Here is a 17,865-nt window from a genome sequence, read left to right as displayed (position 1 = left end):
AGAGGATTCAGTTGTTACTTCTTAAGAAGGTCTCTACTTAAAGAGGGTCGTAACTGCAAAGGGTTTAAATACTTTCAAGTGGTTAATTTACTAACAGGCCTAGGGTGCATAACTTTCAGTAATTTACTGAGCGGTGTCAATTGTCGTATTGTTTGGGTCATCACTTTGGTAATACTTTGTTTATTGTACGTTTAGACATGCCCGCCATTCTGCCTTTGGAGGTAATGACTAGGCTAAACTATGTTCGGATGATGCTTCTATCCATCGATAGCCACCAAGCTGATCTCTTTGTAACTCAGGCCCCAGTAAAGTCTCCACAGCCTCTTTCTCACACACCTGTCAAAAAAGGGTGTAAGGATAAACATCTCAATTCTCGTTACTATTTCCATTTATGCTCTACAATTGCTTTGGGAGAATGTAGTTCTGGTCAATATAGTACAGTCCAAACTGGGTGTCTGGCCATGTCACCCATCGTTGGCAAAAAGCTGTTAATATGTACTGAAGTAATGAACATTCAAATACCAAAGGGCACGCAAAATTTCCGTATTGTCTGGGTGGTGTTCGTGTGAAGCGTGCTCTCCGGGTAAACATCTCTAGAACATCTTTAATTGGTGGAAAGACTATTTATAAAGCATACGATGTTGAAAAGTAACGACACTGTGTTAAACCTAAGTTCAAACTGAGGAAACCTTATGCTCATTTAACTAGTCAAATCTCGCATTAAAATCAATTCTCTCTCGTTTGTTTCAGTCACGACAAAGTAATCATTCAACTACGGTCCGTGACTTAATAGAAAATCGCTTTAACCTGTAGAAAGCTTTAGTTCCTAACAGCGCAATTAGCGCCGACCTAATCGTGATAACATACAGCGCCCAATGTCCACAAAGCGACGTATGCATAACAGTGTTTCACTCGGATCGCACGAAGGTCTCCGTATTAACCGGTGTCCGAATAATGTAACAGAAAATATGAGCTTTTCGAAGGGACAAACTAGAATGTCCGTAATAAGCGGGACCTGGGGGATCGGGTACTCAACAATGTTTTTTTACGGAGAGGCTCCCGACACGAAGTCCAACCTCTTACCCTTTTATATACTATTTTGACAGAAAAGGTACCCATTTCGTTTTCCTTTTATAAAAATAGTCCCCATTTCATGTACACTAATTGCTGTAACAAGCCCGTCTTGTGAAGGAAGTCTTCTTGTCATTTTCATGTAGTACTCGATAAATTAAATGACACGACCATGAGGCGCGTATGTTCAAAATGTCCTAATCAAAGGCCCTTTTAAATACCTGAATGACAGATTTTCCTACTCTTTCATGTACGCCAACTTGTGAAATCCCTACCCTCTTGGATACCTGAAGCCCTAAAAAGGTACCCCATTTGGGCGGGGCCTCCTCGTATAGGCCATCATACGGAGTAATCCCGTGAAGCGGAGGTGAGTCGCGTTTTTCCTTCCCTCACTGTAAAAGCCTAAATGTGATTTCTGCCCATGTAATGGACATTGAAATTTAATGAACACGCTAGTCTCTCTGTGTTGTTCAGGGAATAGCAATCAAATGTGCTCTGTGTTTCTGCTTAGCGAATTTCTTAACTCTTCAGCTGAGTAGGCCCTTAAAATACTTGGTGAATCAGCTAATAAGTGCACGTGTTCGAGATATTCGAAAAGGTCCCATTTAAACACGTATATTCCAGTTTCCCCATCCTATACTTCAATTCGTTAAATCCTACCTTTTTGTATACATTGTGCCTCAAGCCTTACCCCTTTCGTGCCTAACCTCCCAGTGTGGCTCACTAAAGGGAGTACTTCAACCCCACCCCCCCCAACCCCGCCCCAACCATGCACGTATAGACCGCAGAGAGTTGCAGCGTTACACGAGCCAACCGCGCGCCCAAGTCAACCTCGAGTCACGGGTCAACCTTGAGTCAACCACGAGTCAAGCCAGTTTTCTTTTTTTGTCCCTAAAAACTGATAGATTGTAGGAATTAAAATATATGAATACACCTTTTTAGTACTTTATTTCGTGGGTACTTAATTTCGGAATTTGGGGAGACAGTCTCTCAGGGGGGTTTGGGGTTATTTTCGCGATTTCAATAGGCAAAATATGAAAACAGGTCATACAATTTCGCGATTCAATCATTCTCAACTTCATTTTATTTTTCAAAAGTCTGAACTTTTTAAAATTTCTAGATAACCAGGAACAAGCAAAACGCATTTTTACAAATTACCTTTTAAGGTAAACTGGAACAAGCAAAAGGCGTCTTTGAAAATTAACTTTTTACAACTTGGCCTAGTTCTGTTATTTCACAAAAGAAGATACAAAATGGAACTTACCAGTAAAACCAGCTGATAGTTTGTGTATTTGTCGATAATATCCTGTATATGTTGTTTTTATTATAAGTTAATCCTTTTTTTTTTTCTGTGATTTGAATTTTCTATGTGGGTGTTAAATTTAAAATTTCGCGAGTTTAAATTTCGCGAGGATTTTTATTCGCGGGTCTTTAATTTCGCGATTTATTTACAATCAACTTTATTCATGTCACTCACTGTTTTTGGATAAGACAATCTTACCTTGATAGTCTGCAATGGACAGACACAGTGAATAACGTGACTTGCCACCATGTTTGAGGCGCGCGGCGCGATCGAGGTGAGCCCGTGATCAAATGTCTTGTTGTTAACTGCTAAGACAATCTATATTCTTATATTTTATTTCCTATAATCTATTTCTGTTTTCGGGGCGAAATAAAAAAGGAAGAAAAACATTTGGTTTGACTCGTGTTTGACTCGAGGTTGACTCGTGACTCGAGGTTAACGTGGGCTCGTGGTTGGCTCGTGTAACGCTACAACTCGACTGCAGACACCCTGAAAGGATCTTCGCTCTCCCAAGGCATTGAATATGACAACATCTTACCGGGGGAAGACTTTGCCCTTGAAACATCTTTTCAAAGAAGAACTTTGTGAAGCTTCCTCGGAACGCGGCACTCAGCAACAAAAGCAGGCTGTCCCAGTCACGTGACCCTTCCACTTGTCTCCCGTTTAACAGCGAAATGCTCATGGAGACGAGGGCCGTATCGTAAAGAAACAGGCCAAGATTGCGGAAGAAGTACGCGCACAGAACGACACGAAAGAGCGGTTTGAATAGGCGCTGTACGGTGAGCTGGTCCCAGAATCGGTCCTCGACCCACTTCACGTAGGTCTCGTGTCCGATGAAGTTGATAGCACTCGCGAATAAAGTGAGAAGAAACATTTCTGTCATAAGCGCTACTGCGCTGACGTTAATATTTCCCGTCTTGTCCTTTCCGTGGACGGTATCCACGTACAGAATCGAAAGGGAGTTTGTGATGCAGAACAAGCACCAAACCCAGAAGTGTCCAACGCGAACGACTGCGCGAAAGTACCTCTTCACCTTGAACAGTTTCCAAGAGAATATGGCTGAAATGAGTAGCAGCGAGTTGACATCTTCCAGCAAGGCTCCTACCGTGTTCACTCTCGTGCTGACCTCTTGTCGGCCGAGTATGGTGTGCGATTGGTTGCGAACTTTGCAGTTTTCTGTAGGTGTTGAGTAGTAAAGGCATACAGAAGCTGGGACGAAGTTCAAAAAGTTCAATACGAATCTTGAAACCACCAGGAAAACTTGAAAATATCCTGCAAGCCACAACATCGCCAGCACCTTGTCGATCGACAATGCTTTCGATTCGTTCAATTATATGCTCTGACTCCGCTATGTTTCCAGGTGTTTCCCGGAACCAAGTCTTTCAGTGTTCCCCCAGCGGGGAGAGGTCGGGTGAAGAAAAGGTGGACAGTCAGTTTTTCATGTAAATCGCCAAAAGAGTGCCTTTAGCTCAGCTAAACGGAACTATGTGGCCATTGTAGCTCATCGTTAACTTCCATCTATTGAAGAAACTCATTAAAAGGAGTAACGGTGAACGTGAGGTGAGCCAGTCTGCCCTTTTCCACGAAACCGACACCGGAATAATAAAATTCTGTGGTGATGTTTTATTTTGGGATCATTGCCCTCACGCAAGCGTTTTCATTTTCGAGGAATTATATTAGTCGATGGCGTTGCCTCCACTAGCCTACGTGTAGCCGTACCCACCTAAGGATATAACTATAAAACGGCGATGTGGTAGTTTTGGATGACGGAACTTTCGTTTTCCAAACGAAAAAGCGATCACCGTGTAAAAGACATTTATCGGAATCACGGAGCTACCAAGTCTGAGGTGAGTTTTGACGTAAAAGAGTTGACAGTCTTGAAACTGTCTGATTGGCCAACAGACTATAGTGCGCAAGACATTTTCTTGTACAAGATGACGGTGTTGTGGTTGGTTGGTTTTATTTTGGCTGTTCTTTGGTTAACAAGACTAACGTTTACCCTTCTATTCGCTGTGCCCGCATTTGTCTGTCTTGCAAATGAAACGAGCACTGAAACGTGTGGAAGTCATGTCTTCACCCAGGCAGCGAAGGACGAGATCAACATGGCGGGCACATTCATCGAATCGGGTAGTTCGCTCGCGATAACATTGTTGATATTTTGCTGGGGAAAATTCAACGTGGTGAACTTCTTCCTCGCAGCTCCTCGACTAGCTGTATTTTGGTTCTGGTTAGGTTTATTTTGCGTCCAGATAATCACGATTGTCAACATGGATTTTCTCCCTAGTCAGTTGAACTTGCAATTTCTTGGTGTGAGTCTACTTCTAGAGTTTACAACTCTAATCTTCTTGTGTCTCGCCCTCAAGTTTATCGAGAAATCGACCGTCAAAGCATGGATTCGTAGAACAGTCGACAGTGAACACTGGACGGCGTTCTTGTATTATCTCTACGTGTTAACACTGTGGATGTACTTGCTGCGGAATCTAGCCCTGGTGTCTTACGACATAGCCATGTTCGCGAGGAAAATCGACCGACACGCAAAAGATAAACAGATCGATAATCTTCTGCTTATTTCAAACATCGCAACCAGGGGCAGCTTCGTGCAGTTTTTCTATGCTTCTATATTTAGAAATCCAAAGCTATCGACAGTGTGTAAGGTGGCCGATCAGACCCGGCCACTTGCGCATCTCCAGCACCTCCAGGATCCGCTCTTTGTAACTAGTCGAACTAGAAGTCAAGGCTCCGCGAGCAATCAGGAGGTATTAATTGCATGGGAACCATACATAAGGTGAATGACTTCCCACGGGAGAACATAGTGAAATAATCACTTAAGAAACCATTGAGAGAATGTTACAACTGAACAAACGACCCTCTTGCTCGACTCTTGCATAATAAAAAACAGTGGACAAGATAGGTCAAAGTTGAATCCGGCCGGGAAGATACGCAGATGTTAATGGGAATAGACTTCTTACTAGTCGATTTTCTTTTCAGCTCAGAAAATAAGTCTTGGACTTTGAGAAAGTCTTTGTGGAACTTGAAAACCCGTATATTCCACCCACTTGGTCGAGCAGCAGGAACAAGATTAATTGGCCCGTCGCAGAAATCTCAGCCCATTTGAACTTACATGTAAATAAACTGTTTTGCATTTGTGAATGCGATGTCTCAGTGCATCAAGTGTAACAGTATGTTTGTTTGTTACGTTACGTTACGTTTGTTAAAGTTCTGTTTCACACGGTATGCCGGTTTTGTTTTGTTATGTTGTGCGTTGTGTTTGTTACGTTACGTTATAATTACCATGTTACGTCTGATTATGTCATGTCATGTGAATATTCATTGCAATAGTTTCTGGTAATTTTCTCGGCTACTTAATGCTGCTTTTCACTAGCGACGGAGTTCATAGTCGGAGTCGTAGTCAGAGCCGCAGAGTGATATGATGTTGAGAAATTCAAACCAACGGAGTCGGAAGCAGAAAACCGATTCCCGATCCGCTTATGGCTCCGTCGCTTATGATCCAGTGAAAACTACATTGTCGGAGTCGGAAGCAGAAGCGGAAGGATAAACCAATCACAATGCTTAAATTCGGTCCTTGTGATTGGTTGGTTCTTCCGCTTTTGCCTCCGACTCCGACAATCTAGTTTTCACTGAATCGTAAGGAGCGGAGTCGTAAACGAAATCGGAAGAGATGAAAACGTTCTGATTCTTCCGACTCCTATTCCGTCGAGCTTATGACTCCGCTTACGACTCCGATTTTCGATTTTGACTAGATCTTGTGTGCTCTTACGACTCACAGGGGCGTAGCCAGAGGGGGTCCTGGGGTGCCCTTAACCCCCCCCCCCCCCTTTTGTAAGCCTTTTTTAACCAAGCAACCTTCAACAGGTGGCGAAAACGACGTGACAATCTGGCGAGTACCCTTGTCACAGTGATATGTGTATCCTCGTGATATGTGTATCCCCGCACACATATCACTAGTGATATGTGTATCCCCTGTGGGGATACACAAAACAATGATACGCCTGGGCATTCAACGAACAAAATGGCGACTCGGTTGCGAGGTTCCAACGAGCGCTGTAAAGAGTAGGAGAAACCAGAAATGAATTTGCGCCCAACGGAGCAGATTAGGATTTCTTGAGTTTGGTTGAGTTCCAACCGACTCGATTGTATATTTGACTAAAACTTCGAACAGCGGATACACATATCACTAATTATTTCATGGCGCAGTGATCTCAGTGTGTATCCCCTAAACACAGCTGTTAGATTGGCTATCTACCTGATCGAAGAAAAGGGCCAATTATTGCCGAAACGTGCTGGCTTCTTACTCGCGACGACGTTTATACCCAGGTTGAGGTTTGCGGAGTTTGCAACTCGAATGTCTAAATATCTAAACTGAAATCGCGTGCAGGAGATACACAGATCACTAATTATTTCATGGCGCAGTGATATGTGTATCCCCATAAACACAACTGTTGTAATATAGTGCATCAACCCTGTCAAAACTGCAGGCAATATTAGCACCCGACGTTTTTACACGGCTTGGGTTTACTGGAGTTTGAAACTAGATAATTCCACTAAAAACGCGTGCACGCGTGCACGGGATAATAAGGGATACACATATCACTGATTATTTCATGAACTAGTGATATGTGTATCCCCATGGACACAGCTGTTATATTGGCTTTCTACCCAAAAAAAAAATGCCCATTACATTTGCATTGTCAAACTGGCTTGCTAGAAATATTCACACCCGGCATTTATTCATAGCTTGGGATTTCTGGAGTTTCACTGACCTCGGTTGTACACGACCGCATGCAGGGGATACACATATCACTAATTATTACATGGCGCAGTGATACGTGTATCCCCTGAAGACAGCCGTTATCTAGGCTAACTACCGAAGAATAAACGTCGATTATTATGAAACTTGCTAGCAATATTCGCAGTATAGCAATGTATACAGCTTGAGACTTAACATATCTTACAAAAAGTCGAACAAGCGGGACAGGGGATACACGAGTGCCACTAATCATTTCATGGCGAGCGGGTCGAAGCAGTGCTATGTGTTTCACTCCACGAATAATTCAGATGCAAACAAGGCGATGAACAATGGAGAGTATGCGTTACTCGAGGGGTGAGAATGCACCGCACAATTAATATCGTCCTAGAAATCCCGTGCCGTGAAACTCAAATTGAAATATATCTCGATCCATCTGGTGTTCAACTTTAAATTCATTATATCCTGCTCGCAGAAAACCAGTTAGGATCAAGAACACAATTCCAGCAGCAGATACGTAAGCTTTTTCAACTACAAAAATTGAGATTTGTGTTTTAAGTTTGTTTGGGTAAGTCTTTCGTCCAGCAAGCGACCGGACGACGAGAGCGCTTTCAAGGAGGATATTGCTATTTAAAGTAGAGGGGAGGGGGGTGGGGGATACACATATCACTGGTCGCCATTTTGGAGGGGATACACATATCACTAGTGATATGTGTGCGGGGATACACATATCACTGTGACACCCTCACTTTGAGACAGTGTGACCCCCCCCCCCTTTGAAAAATCCTGGCTACATCCCCGACTCCCCCGCTAGTGAAAACCAGCGTTTATTTATTTTATTTTTTGTAAATTTTATTTTCAGATAATTTTATCCATATAATTTGTAATCGTTGTGATAATTGTATTACTCATTCAGCATATATATTTTTTGACACTCCTTGGAAATTTTTCCACCTTTCCGTAGTTTTAACTGAAAAACAGCTGGACGAACAGCTGGCGCTACCAAAATTCGCATATATCCATAGAATCGAGGCATGGGAGTGAACAGCTTGTCGGCACGTGGGAGACAGACGTTTTCCCCACTATGAATTCTACCAAAATACCTAAACCAAAAGATGACTAATGCAGAGGCACTATACTGAATTTTCAAAGCAGTTTCTATTTCAAGATGTATCTTCGTGAGATCCATTTCTTAGCAAGCAAATCTTTAATTCTCATGAAGTAATTACCGCTGGCTCCAATAGAGACCACCAGTATCACTTCATACACGTGTATTTTTAATTATCACCGGAGGAAGCCGCTTTTCATTTCGTCTATTTATGCAACGCTATGCTGTGTTACTGGCAAATTATTTGGGCATCTTGGGTAAAAAAAGCACTGGCAAGTTTTTGTTTAGAGATATTGTTGACAAAATGGAAAATAAAAAGGAGTGTTATAAATATTTAAGCTTCACCCAAAAATGAAAATCGTACTCGCCAAACTGGCGAGTGATCGATGATTTGGACTCGCCCGACGCTTTTCACACTCGCATTGGCGAGCGCTTATTTCTAATACTGAATTAATGTTGTGTTAAGTTAATATGTTATATGGACTATATGTTATCTTGTGTTATACTATGTTTATGTTACGTTATGTTATGTTCGGTCTGTTAAGTTATGTTATATGTTATACTGTGCTGTGTCGGTTGGTTTTGTAAGTGCTGTAACGTTACTTTGTGTTATACTATGTTTATGTTACGTTATGTTATGTTCGGTCTGTTAAGTTATGATATGTTGTGATAGATGTCATGTTAAGGTTCGGCCAGTTCTCAGACAAACTGACAAACTCTCATTGTGCGTTATACCAGTAAATCCAGCTGCTGAAATGTCCCAATTCGACAAGGCAATTTTGCTGTAGATTTCCATGGTGATAAAAACGTAAATAAAGACAATTACGCAAGGCGGTGGAGGTAGTAAAAGTAGTTTTTCAATAACTACCAGAAAAGACTAACATTCTCTTGAGAACTAACAATGAGGAACTTCCCAAATTTTAAACATGTCGTGGAATGTGATATCTGTATCGAAATAAGATTATAAATATTTTCCATTTACCGGTAAAACTATGATTTCCAGAATATTTGAAACCTTTTAGTCCAGCAAATAACCTAGCATGTGAAATATTTCGCTGTGGACCAAATCCGAGAGGAGAGGATGTTTGGGAATATATATTTTTTTCACATTCACAGAAAGGGAAAGTTGAACCTTAACATTATTGAAAATCCCTCCACTAAATTTGGGGAGTGAGAGGGTGGGGGACAGATTGCATAGATTATGCCATTTAATAAATTCTTACTTCTTTTGTTGACTTGCAGCGAGGTACAAGTACGTGTGATTTCAGAGCCCCTTTTAAAAATCAGATATTAGGACAAAACACAAACAGTTTCGTTTATTTATTTATTTATTTTTTATTTCCACACAGCAGCAATTAATTATGTTTAAGTACTTAACATGGCATGACGTATTAGGCGACGAACCCACTTGAAACACGTCTTTCTAATGGCTTTCCCCGCCCATCATAGGCTACGAAAATCAACCACCTACCCCATCCTTTGGCCTCCCCCCCCCCCTTATCACCCCTCTCCCTCCGGCTCCCCCAACACCTTCTTCCCCTCTTCCCTCCCCCAAGGTCCAATTTGGCTATTACATCAATCTCCACTAATTCTTGATGTTTTTTCGCATGGTTTTCTTTGAGGCTTTTATATTTGATTTCTTGAAGTACCCCGTTGAGTCTTTTTGTCCCCCAAGTTCTTTTTCCTTTTCACCCAGCACGAGGTTTTCTCGGAACACGCGTGTCATTTCTGAATAAGAACTGAACTCCAAATGAAGTTACATTTCCTAAATAATGTCTTTCCTTAATCTTGGAAAAGTTTATTTTTCGCGGTGAAATCCTTCCACATGGATCGACCTCATGTCGTATTAATTACAAAAATAAATAATGCATTGATTACTAACTTATTTCATAAAAATATCACTTTTTTGTTTAGTTACTGGGCGGAAAAACAGAATAAATGTTTCCTGTGCGAGCTCAATAGTTGTAACTAAAGAGAGATATATTTTTGACATAAATATTAGCATTAGCTCAGTCTGAACTGGTTAACTGTTGTTGCGTCAGTTCTTTGCCAAACATTAACCGAAAAACATTGCTACGCCTAAAAATTTATTTTTAGTGCGTTGAGAGTGTTCATAACTAATTGATTAAAAACAGTTAGAGCCGTTATTGACATTCGAAACTCCAAGAGTTCCTTTTAAAAACACGTGTCTTGGCAAGCCCGGTTTTAAAATTTTAATGAAGAACCCACAGGAAGTAGAATAAAAGAAACAAAGGACGCACATCTCGGTAAATGCACAAAGGCTTAATCTATCCCAGCTTGATGCAAAGCAGTTGAGAAAAACACTTGCTTAGTTCTTCCATTTAATGCTTCTTGGACACGAGAACGATTTCCACGCCGCTACGCGTTACCAGAAAGTGAGGTGTCATGGCCGCTTTGAAGCGTAAAGGAGGCAGTGGAATGCCTGGTAAATGTTGTTCCTGTTGGTTGAGGGTTTGGCGCATTGTAAAGCAGGACATTCTGCTTTTCCTGATTATTATCGGCGTTGTGGTTGGCTTTATCATCGGCGCTGCCGCCAACCCTTCCGTCAACGACATCGTGGACCCGGAGGAGAAAGCAACAACGATCATGTTAATTGGTTTCCCAGGTGAACTGTTCATGAACATGCTCAAGATGTTGATCCTTCCTCTAATCGTAGCGAGCTTGATATGCGCGTTAGCTACACTAGACTCGAAAGCCACGGGCAAAATTGGCAGACGCACGGTGCTGTACTACCTGATGACCACGCTCTTGGCCGTCATCCTCGGGATTGTGCTGGTCGTAAGCATTCGTCCGGGTGAATCGGGGAACAAACGGGAAGCCGAGCAAAAACGACTCACTGGCCCTCATCGAAATCTGGACTCCTTCCTCGATTTGATCAGGTAATGACGTTTAGTTTTACTCACTGTTTCTTGTTTTTCAGATTATTGGGGATCAAACTAGCCTGTTTTAAGCTCTAGGTGTTTCTGTGCAAATGGCAAAATAAATGCTGGCTGAATGAGAGAAACAAAAGTGAAGTAAAATTAGTCACAAGCACTCTATCACTTTTAATCCATCGTTCGCGCACTACAAGGGTCTATTCCGCTTTATCTGGGAACCTCACATCCAACTATGAGATAGAAGCTTTAAAAGAGAAAGAGAACGCGTTTTTCACACGAACTGACTAAGAGTAATTATTAAGCCCACTGACTACTATAAACAACAACATCTGAACTTGCTTTTAAGTAAACAGAGCCTCTTAAAAAGACAATTCTTGCGTTTTCGTGATTGTTATTTCGCGTTTAAATCCTTCTTTCAGTCTCATTTTAAAACAATTTCACCATGAAGACCACTTCACTTTGAAGTCTCTTTAACAGAAATGGCTGTGCTAAGATTTGAAACTTTAAAATTTAACAGCGAACCTTCTGATTTCTCATTCGTTAATAATGGTTGACAATGTATTTTAAGGCTCATGTGTTATGCAACATGCATGCAACCTTACTGTACCAATATCACCGACACAGGAGTTTTTCATGAAATAATAATTAATGTTATGTTTGCACGGCTTCAAAAAGGTTTTTTCTTTTTCAAATCGTCGCTCCAGGGAAGTCTCGACATCATGCTGTTTTGCATCTGTCGCTCGCGACTTTTTCACACATCTAGCGAACAAAGATATTACTTTGGCAGAGAAGAATTAAGTTTATTATTACTTTTAAAAAATAATTTAGTAAAAACCTTTCATATTGGAAGTACTACATTCTTTTTTCTCGGGCAGCAATAAATTTTGAAAACGTTCATTTTGTTAGCAGTACTGAAACCAAGAACAACTAAATTCTTCTGTATTTGCAGGTTATTGTTTTATCTCACCAGGGAAATTCAAATTTTTCTTTTATTGTAACTCGAGTACTCGTATTATGTTGTTTGTCAATTCTGAGTTAAATGTTTTTTAAACCGATTTTCTCGAGGAATGTTCCCTAAGCACATAAATTTTAGACAGCTTGGAAAAGACATCTGATAAACAGTGTGATTTTCGTCAGCAATCAAATGACAATCGATAGTAAATCTTGATATATCTTGGTTATTCGAGTTTATTAACACACGAGTTTCAACTGAGCTCACCTGCTCTGTAGAGAAGTAATTCAGCTGCAAAAATAAACCTTATATAAAGAGAAACGTGAAAATTCTAATAACGTCAGCATTGCAGAAGCCGTTCTTGGCCGGGTTATAGCTGCGCATGACTTGGTGAGAGATCTTATTCGACTCGGAAGTGAGCTGCGTTTTCGTTTGTAAAGATAAAGAGAGTTTGTTCCTTGTTGAATCAGTTCTCTAAGAAGTGTTTCGGCGTTCGGTCCAAGGAATCGATCAGCCAAGCTTGCTTTAGTCCTAAATTCTGCACTGAGTGTTGAACTTTATTGAACTTTGTATTCAAGCTGAGTACAGTATTACATGCGTCAAACTCCTGCTAAGCTGGCCGTTTCTCCAGCTCATTGGCAAGTCAATACATGTATTCTCCTTAGCGATTTCCATTAACTTTTTGTCGTATTATTCGGAACTGAGAATTTGTTTTTTGACCAATACATTTATAGGTATTTAGTACCTATATGGCTCAAGATTGAAATACCAGTCTTTGCATCGTAGTATTATTGTACAAAGAATTCCGACTGAGTTGGTCAAAGTGGAGGTCAAAACGCCTAGGCTTGAAAATCAAAATGTTAATTCTCTTGACTGGAAATTGACTGAAAACATCAAGGACTTAACTTCTTCTTTACCAACAGGAGCTGCTTTCCTAAGAATATTGTTGAAGCAACCTTCCGCCAGGTAAACTGAATGATTCGTAAGTTTTGCCTTCTTAGATCATGGCTCATTTACTCGTGTAACTCTTGTCTGTCAACAACATAAGACAAGCTCATCGACATAAACTGAACTTTGCGGTTCAGTTTTCTATTTTCTAGATCATTCGGTCGATTAGCGTGTTGGTCAGTCAGTCAGGCAGGCAGGCAGGCAGGCAGGCAGCCAATCAGTCAGTCAGTCAGTCAGTCAGCCAGTTAGCCAGTCAGCCAGTTAGCCAGTCAGCCAGTCAGCCAGTCAGCCAATCAGTCAGTCAGTCAGTCAGTCAGTCAGTCAGTTAGTCAGTCAGTCAGCCAATCAGTCAGTCAGTCATTCAGTCAGCCAGTCAGTCAGCCAGTCAGCAAAACCATGATTGTTTAGATGGTCAGGCAATGTTGCAGTTAACTGTAAAAACAGATGCGTAGTCTTTAGCAGTACTTACTTGCACCGTACTTATTATATTAAAGTCGGTTCTTTTACCACCAGAAAAATACAAAGTACAAGTCAGTTCCAGCCAAGATCGAGTCTTACAACAAAACAGTCAATGTGAGTACACTTCACCCAAATGACACCATAACGGTCTACAGCAATGGCACCCACAACTACACCACCATATCCACTCTGATCTACCCTGCCTCCGACACCATCCCGGACGGCCAGTATATTGCTTCTGAGGGAGGAATGAACGTGCTTGGCTTAGTGGTGTTCTCGATCGTGTTTGGGATTGTTCTTGGCAGGATGGGTGACAAGGGAACTCCTCTGAAAGCTTTCTTTGAGACTTTGAACGAAGTAGTCATGAAGATGGTGACTCTTGTTATGTGGTACGTGATACACATCGTAATAAACTGTCTGGTCAGAAATACAACTTACAATAGTCAGCAAACAAAGCTTTGAGTTAAGAGGAGCTGCAATCACATTCATGCAGGTAGCCTTTTCACAGTGTCAATAGAGAACACGACGGGTTATGCAGTTATCTTAATATTTCCAGCTCCCAGTTTCTTGGAATGAGATTTTTAATGTCCCATTCTGTTGACCTTACGTGTAATAAGGTTTTCCTTTAATTTTTGGGGGGAAGGAAGGGGACTTCAGAAAACATGCTCGAAATTCTTTTTCGGCTTTTCCCCCTCTGTTCTCTCACCTCGCTCGGAAGAGAAGTGAAGCTTCTTCGAAGGTTATTGAAGGTAAAAAGTATTAATTTTGTATTCGTAGACGGCGCAGGAATTTTTGTGACGAGCTCATAGCTACAATGGGAGACAAAAGTGCTGAGACACTTGGCGGTAAAATTCGATTTTCGAGCGTCTTGGAAATATTTGCCCCCTTCCCCCCAAACAATGTTGATTTTTCTACCTCTTAGACTGTCCAGACCACAGCGCCTGCACAACATTGAATTGGGGGGCCGGGGGTACCAGAGGATTGACGCTAGATGCAAATAAAGTAGCTTTTGTCGCCCATTATCGTTGCGATTTGTGTTTTTTTACATTTAAAACGCATTGATGGCACGTTATTTTGAATCATAACAGAAGAGACCATCAATTTCACGCCCTTTACACCGTTACATACCATTTCGTACTGTATTGAGTCCAGGCAACTTTTCCCCAGGTACTCCCCCATAGGAATCTGTAGCATGATCGCTGCCAAGTTGGCTGCCATGGCTGACATACTGGACGCGCTGAGGCTGCTGGGAATGTTTATGGTGACAGTCATTGTGGGTTTGTTGATTCACGCCCTTGTTGTGCTTCCAATTATTTTCTTCGCGATTACTCGAAAAAACCCATACAAGTTCATGCAGGGCCTGCGCGAAGCAATGGTGACCGCTTTCGGTACAGACTCGAGGTAAGAGAAAAGATCTTGGGCTCTCTACATCATGTGGTCAATACACAAGAGAGTGGGTGATCTCACTTAGACTGATAATTATTTGACTTGTAGAGATTGAAGATCCAGTAGCTTGACGATATAGTGACTGGCTTACCGGACGATGGGCTGATGGATGAAGAACTGACTAACTGACTGACTGACATACTCACCGACCGACCGACTGACTGTTTGCCTGATTGCCCAAATCGGGTCAGTCAATGGCTGACTAACGTACTGACAGAGGAACTAACGGAGGGACTAACTGATTGATTGTCCAAATCAAGTGACTGACGGCTGACTGACTTACTGACTCACTGACTGACAAAGTGACTGACTTCCTAGTGCATGGACAAGATAGGCAGGCTAAAGGACTCACTGAATGTCTAACTGATTGGTTGTCATTCAGACTGTTTGACCTGGTGTTCATATCGTACCTTGCAGCTCTGCTACCTTACCGACCACTATGCGCTGCCTTGAAGAAAAGAACGGCATTGACCGCCGCATCAGCCGCTTTGTTTTACCTCTGGGTGCTACTGTCAACATGGACGGAACAGCGTTATATGAAGGAGTCAGTGCCATTTGGATTGCGCAGCTGAATCGCATTCCACTGGCACCGGGACAGATTGTCACAACTGTGTAAGAAAAATAAATAACGTTATCAGAGTCTATGTCACGTTGTTCAAGATTGGCTGGCTCACGCTAGGATATGTCACGCTACTCTAGGTCACGATAGTTTAGCTAACGAACAATGCTGTTGAAAAAAAGGGACGTGATTTTACTCTAGGGGTTCTCTAGGTTTAAATTATGTGATCATACATTGCACCTCCCTCCCTCCCCTACCCCGTGCTCCCTTCTCAAGGGGAACGTGGCTGATAGATTCAACGAAATATTGACTTACGCAGATCTGCTCGTTATTTATATCTAAGTCACTGGACGTATATCAACTGTTCTCCTCAATAATTTTTCCGCCAGTCTGACGGCAACCGCAGCAGCTATCGGCGCCGCCGGCATTCCATCAGCAGGCCTGGTTACCATGATTATTGTTCTTCAAGCTGTGAATCTTCCTACCGAAGACATTGGTCTTATTCTAGCTATTGATTGGTTCCTGTAAGTTTTTATTTCATTATTGGGGCTTTTCATACCAGTTTTTAACCGCTCATAACTTAAAAGGAGGTAATAATAGGCTCAGAGTTGTCACTGTAATCGAAAATAACGCAGAATTCAATTCTCTTTACAGTTTGGTAAAAAATTTAGATTTTGTGAAAAACTTGGCAATGGTTGTTTAATAACATTGTTCTTTTTATGTTTTGAATCGGATTTGTCCCGAAGACAACATAGTTTAAATACGTTGCACGAAAGAAATGAGTTCAAAAATGCTAGTGACGTGATCGATCGCCAGTATATTTAAATTCATCTAAAGGCTCTAAACACGAAATGACTTAAAATGAAAACCTTTAATTTATTTTCTAACTGAAAAGTTCTTAAATAGAAAAGAGGGTACAAGATAATTCAACCCTGAGTTGTTGCAGCGAAGGACCTGGGAACCAACCTCATTCCCTGGGCTTTCCCTTAGGGATTGGGAAGAAAAAGCCCTGGGAACGAGGTTGCCTGGGAATATAGTTGGTCCAACATTAAACTTTTGTGGTTAAGAGGTAGTCTTCTGCAGTTTGATCTGATGAACACAAAGAGTTGACAGCAGAGAGCGATTCGAAGCAATAGAAAGAAATTAGCGGCTATTTGAATAAGAATGGTGAAACATGTCAATTTTGTGTTCTTAGGGACCGTTTCCGCACTTGCGTCAATGTCATGGGTGACGCCCTAGGCGCTGGAATTGTGGACCACCTGTCACGTCACGACATCAAATTCGCGGATCAGCTGGACACGAACGAGGACACACCGCTGAAGCATAACGGCGGCGCACTTGAAGAAGAAGAAGACGAAGAGGACGACCCCATGAAAATGACCAGCGTTTAGGAAGAAGTTGTCAAAACGCCTTCGTGTTAACCCTTGATCAAAAAAAGTTTAAGCATTAGCCATTTCTTTGTATGTAAATATAGCTTCCGAGGAACTGTTGCTAAAGATGTTTTTCCGCTATTGTAACTTTAATGGAAGTATTGATACTTTTTGTTGTTGTTCAAATTTTTTCAAAGAACCTGACACGAACGGACACTTATATCCATTCAATTGAATAATTTTTTGTCTTCGACAAAATAATCGATTGAAAGATTAGAAGCATAAAAACCCTGTAATAAAAAGTCAAAACTCTGCCTTGTGAGTGAACAATCCATAGGAGTTTCATCTATGAATAGGGCTTTCCACAAGTTGCTGGAGATTTCCCAAAACGTTGCCCGCAATTTCCCATAAAGTTGTTCAAAAGTTGCGTTTTGTAACGAAAGTTGCTCAAATTTGCTCAAAAAAACATTTTTTGTTGCTCTCTTCCTTAATTTGGCATGATACAAAATATGCAAAAAATGTACAACAAAAGTCAGATTTCCAAGCATTTTTGTGTAATTTTGCGGCGTAACCAGCGTTGCTAAATACCTTTGATCCCAATCAAAATCCAAACGTGTGAGTTAAGACTACGCATCAATATTAATATTAATCTTGTCAAAAATTCCTCACCAGAGACACTCAAGTCAGTCGAGTGTCAATCTTCGTCCGCCATTTTGAAGTTTCTTTAAAATACCGCTGACCTAGCAGCCCAGCGGGGTGGGGCGATCTGGGTAAGTACTTGGTGTAAGACTACGTATAATGTCCCGAGATACACCCACACATTTGCTGGTAGTGTCGCCTATATATTGGCTATAGCATTGCTATGGCTATAGCACTGATATAGTAGCAATAGTCGCTATAGTAGCTGTAGTAGCTGTAGTAGCTGTAGTAGCTGTAGTATCTGTAGTAGCTGTAGTATTTGTAGTAGCTGTAGTATCTGTAGTAGCT

The 17,865-nt window shown here is 41.5% G+C and overlaps 3 protein-coding genes across 3 annotated transcripts; 2 read left to right on the top strand and 1 right to left on the bottom strand.

Annotated features, from left to right (window-relative positions):
* Window positions 1–222: 222 nt before the first annotated feature.
* Window positions 223–3,667, bottom strand: LOC145492405 (uncharacterized). The gene is made up of 2 exons (XM_081471855.1): window positions 2,913–3,667; window positions 223–336 (listed from the first exon to the last, which is right to left on the bottom strand). Exons 1-2 carry the CDS (start codon window positions 3,660–3,662, stop codon window positions 229–231), a joined length of 858 nt encoding a protein of 285 aa, XP_081327981.1. The 5' UTR covers window positions 3,663–3,667; the 3' UTR covers window positions 223–228.
* Window positions 3,668–4,135: 468 nt separating this feature from the next.
* LOC145492388 (uncharacterized) lies at window positions 4,136–10,068 on the top strand. The gene is made up of 2 exons (XM_081471836.1): window positions 4,136–6,357; window positions 7,662–10,068. The coding sequence occupies exon 1, from the start codon at window positions 4,138–4,140 to the stop codon at window positions 5,161–5,163; it is 1,026 nt and encodes a 341-aa protein (XP_081327962.1). The 5' UTR covers window positions 4,136–4,137; the 3' UTR covers window positions 5,164–6,357; window positions 7,662–10,068.
* A 187-nt stretch (window positions 10,069–10,255) lies between these two features.
* Window positions 10,256–16,988, top strand: LOC145492800 (excitatory amino acid transporter-like). Its single transcript, XM_081472181.1, has 7 exons — window positions 10,256–11,147; window positions 13,020–13,062; window positions 13,558–13,892; window positions 14,671–14,904; window positions 15,367–15,561; window positions 15,898–16,032; window positions 16,704–16,988. The coding sequence occupies exons 1-7, from the start codon at window positions 10,654–10,656 to the stop codon at window positions 16,897–16,899; spliced, it is 1,632 nt and encodes a 543-aa protein (XP_081328307.1). The 5' UTR covers window positions 10,256–10,653; the 3' UTR covers window positions 16,900–16,988.
* Window positions 16,989–17,865: the final 877 nt, after the last annotated feature.

This window comes from Orbicella franksi, chromosome 7, assembly GCF_964199315.1.
Source record: "Orbicella franksi chromosome 7, jaOrbFran1.1, whole genome shotgun sequence".
Classification (NCBI taxonomy): domain Eukaryota; kingdom Metazoa; phylum Cnidaria; class Anthozoa; order Scleractinia; family Merulinidae; genus Orbicella; species Orbicella franksi.
This window is presented reverse-complemented; position numbering and strand designations above follow the sequence as displayed.

Bases quoted from the DNA above. Each gene is read 5' to 3' on its own strand.
- LOC145492405 (XM_081471855.1), bottom strand. From the start codon at position 3,662: ATGTTGTGGCTTGCAGGATATTTTCAAGTTTTCCTGGTGGTTTCAAGA. The intron at 337-2,912 runs GTAAGATGTTGT...CTTTTTTGACAG, and splicing joins AAGGGCAAAGTCTTCCCCCG to GTGTGTGAGAAAGAGGCTGT.
- LOC145492800 (XM_081472181.1), top strand. From the start codon at position 10,654: ATGGCCGCTTTGAAGCGTAAAGGAGGCAGTGGAATGCCTGGTAAATGT. The intron at 13,893-14,670 runs GTACGTGATACA...ACTTTTCCCCAG, and splicing joins ATGGTGACTCTTGTTATGTG to GTACTCCCCCATAGGAATCT. The intron at 16,033-16,703 runs GTAAGTTTTTAT...TTGTGTTCTTAG, and splicing joins CTAGCTATTGATTGGTTCCT to GGACCGTTTCCGCACTTGCG.
- LOC145492388 (XM_081471836.1), top strand. From the start codon at position 4,138: ATGACGGAACTTTCGTTTTCCAAACGAAAAAGCGATCACCGTGTAAAA.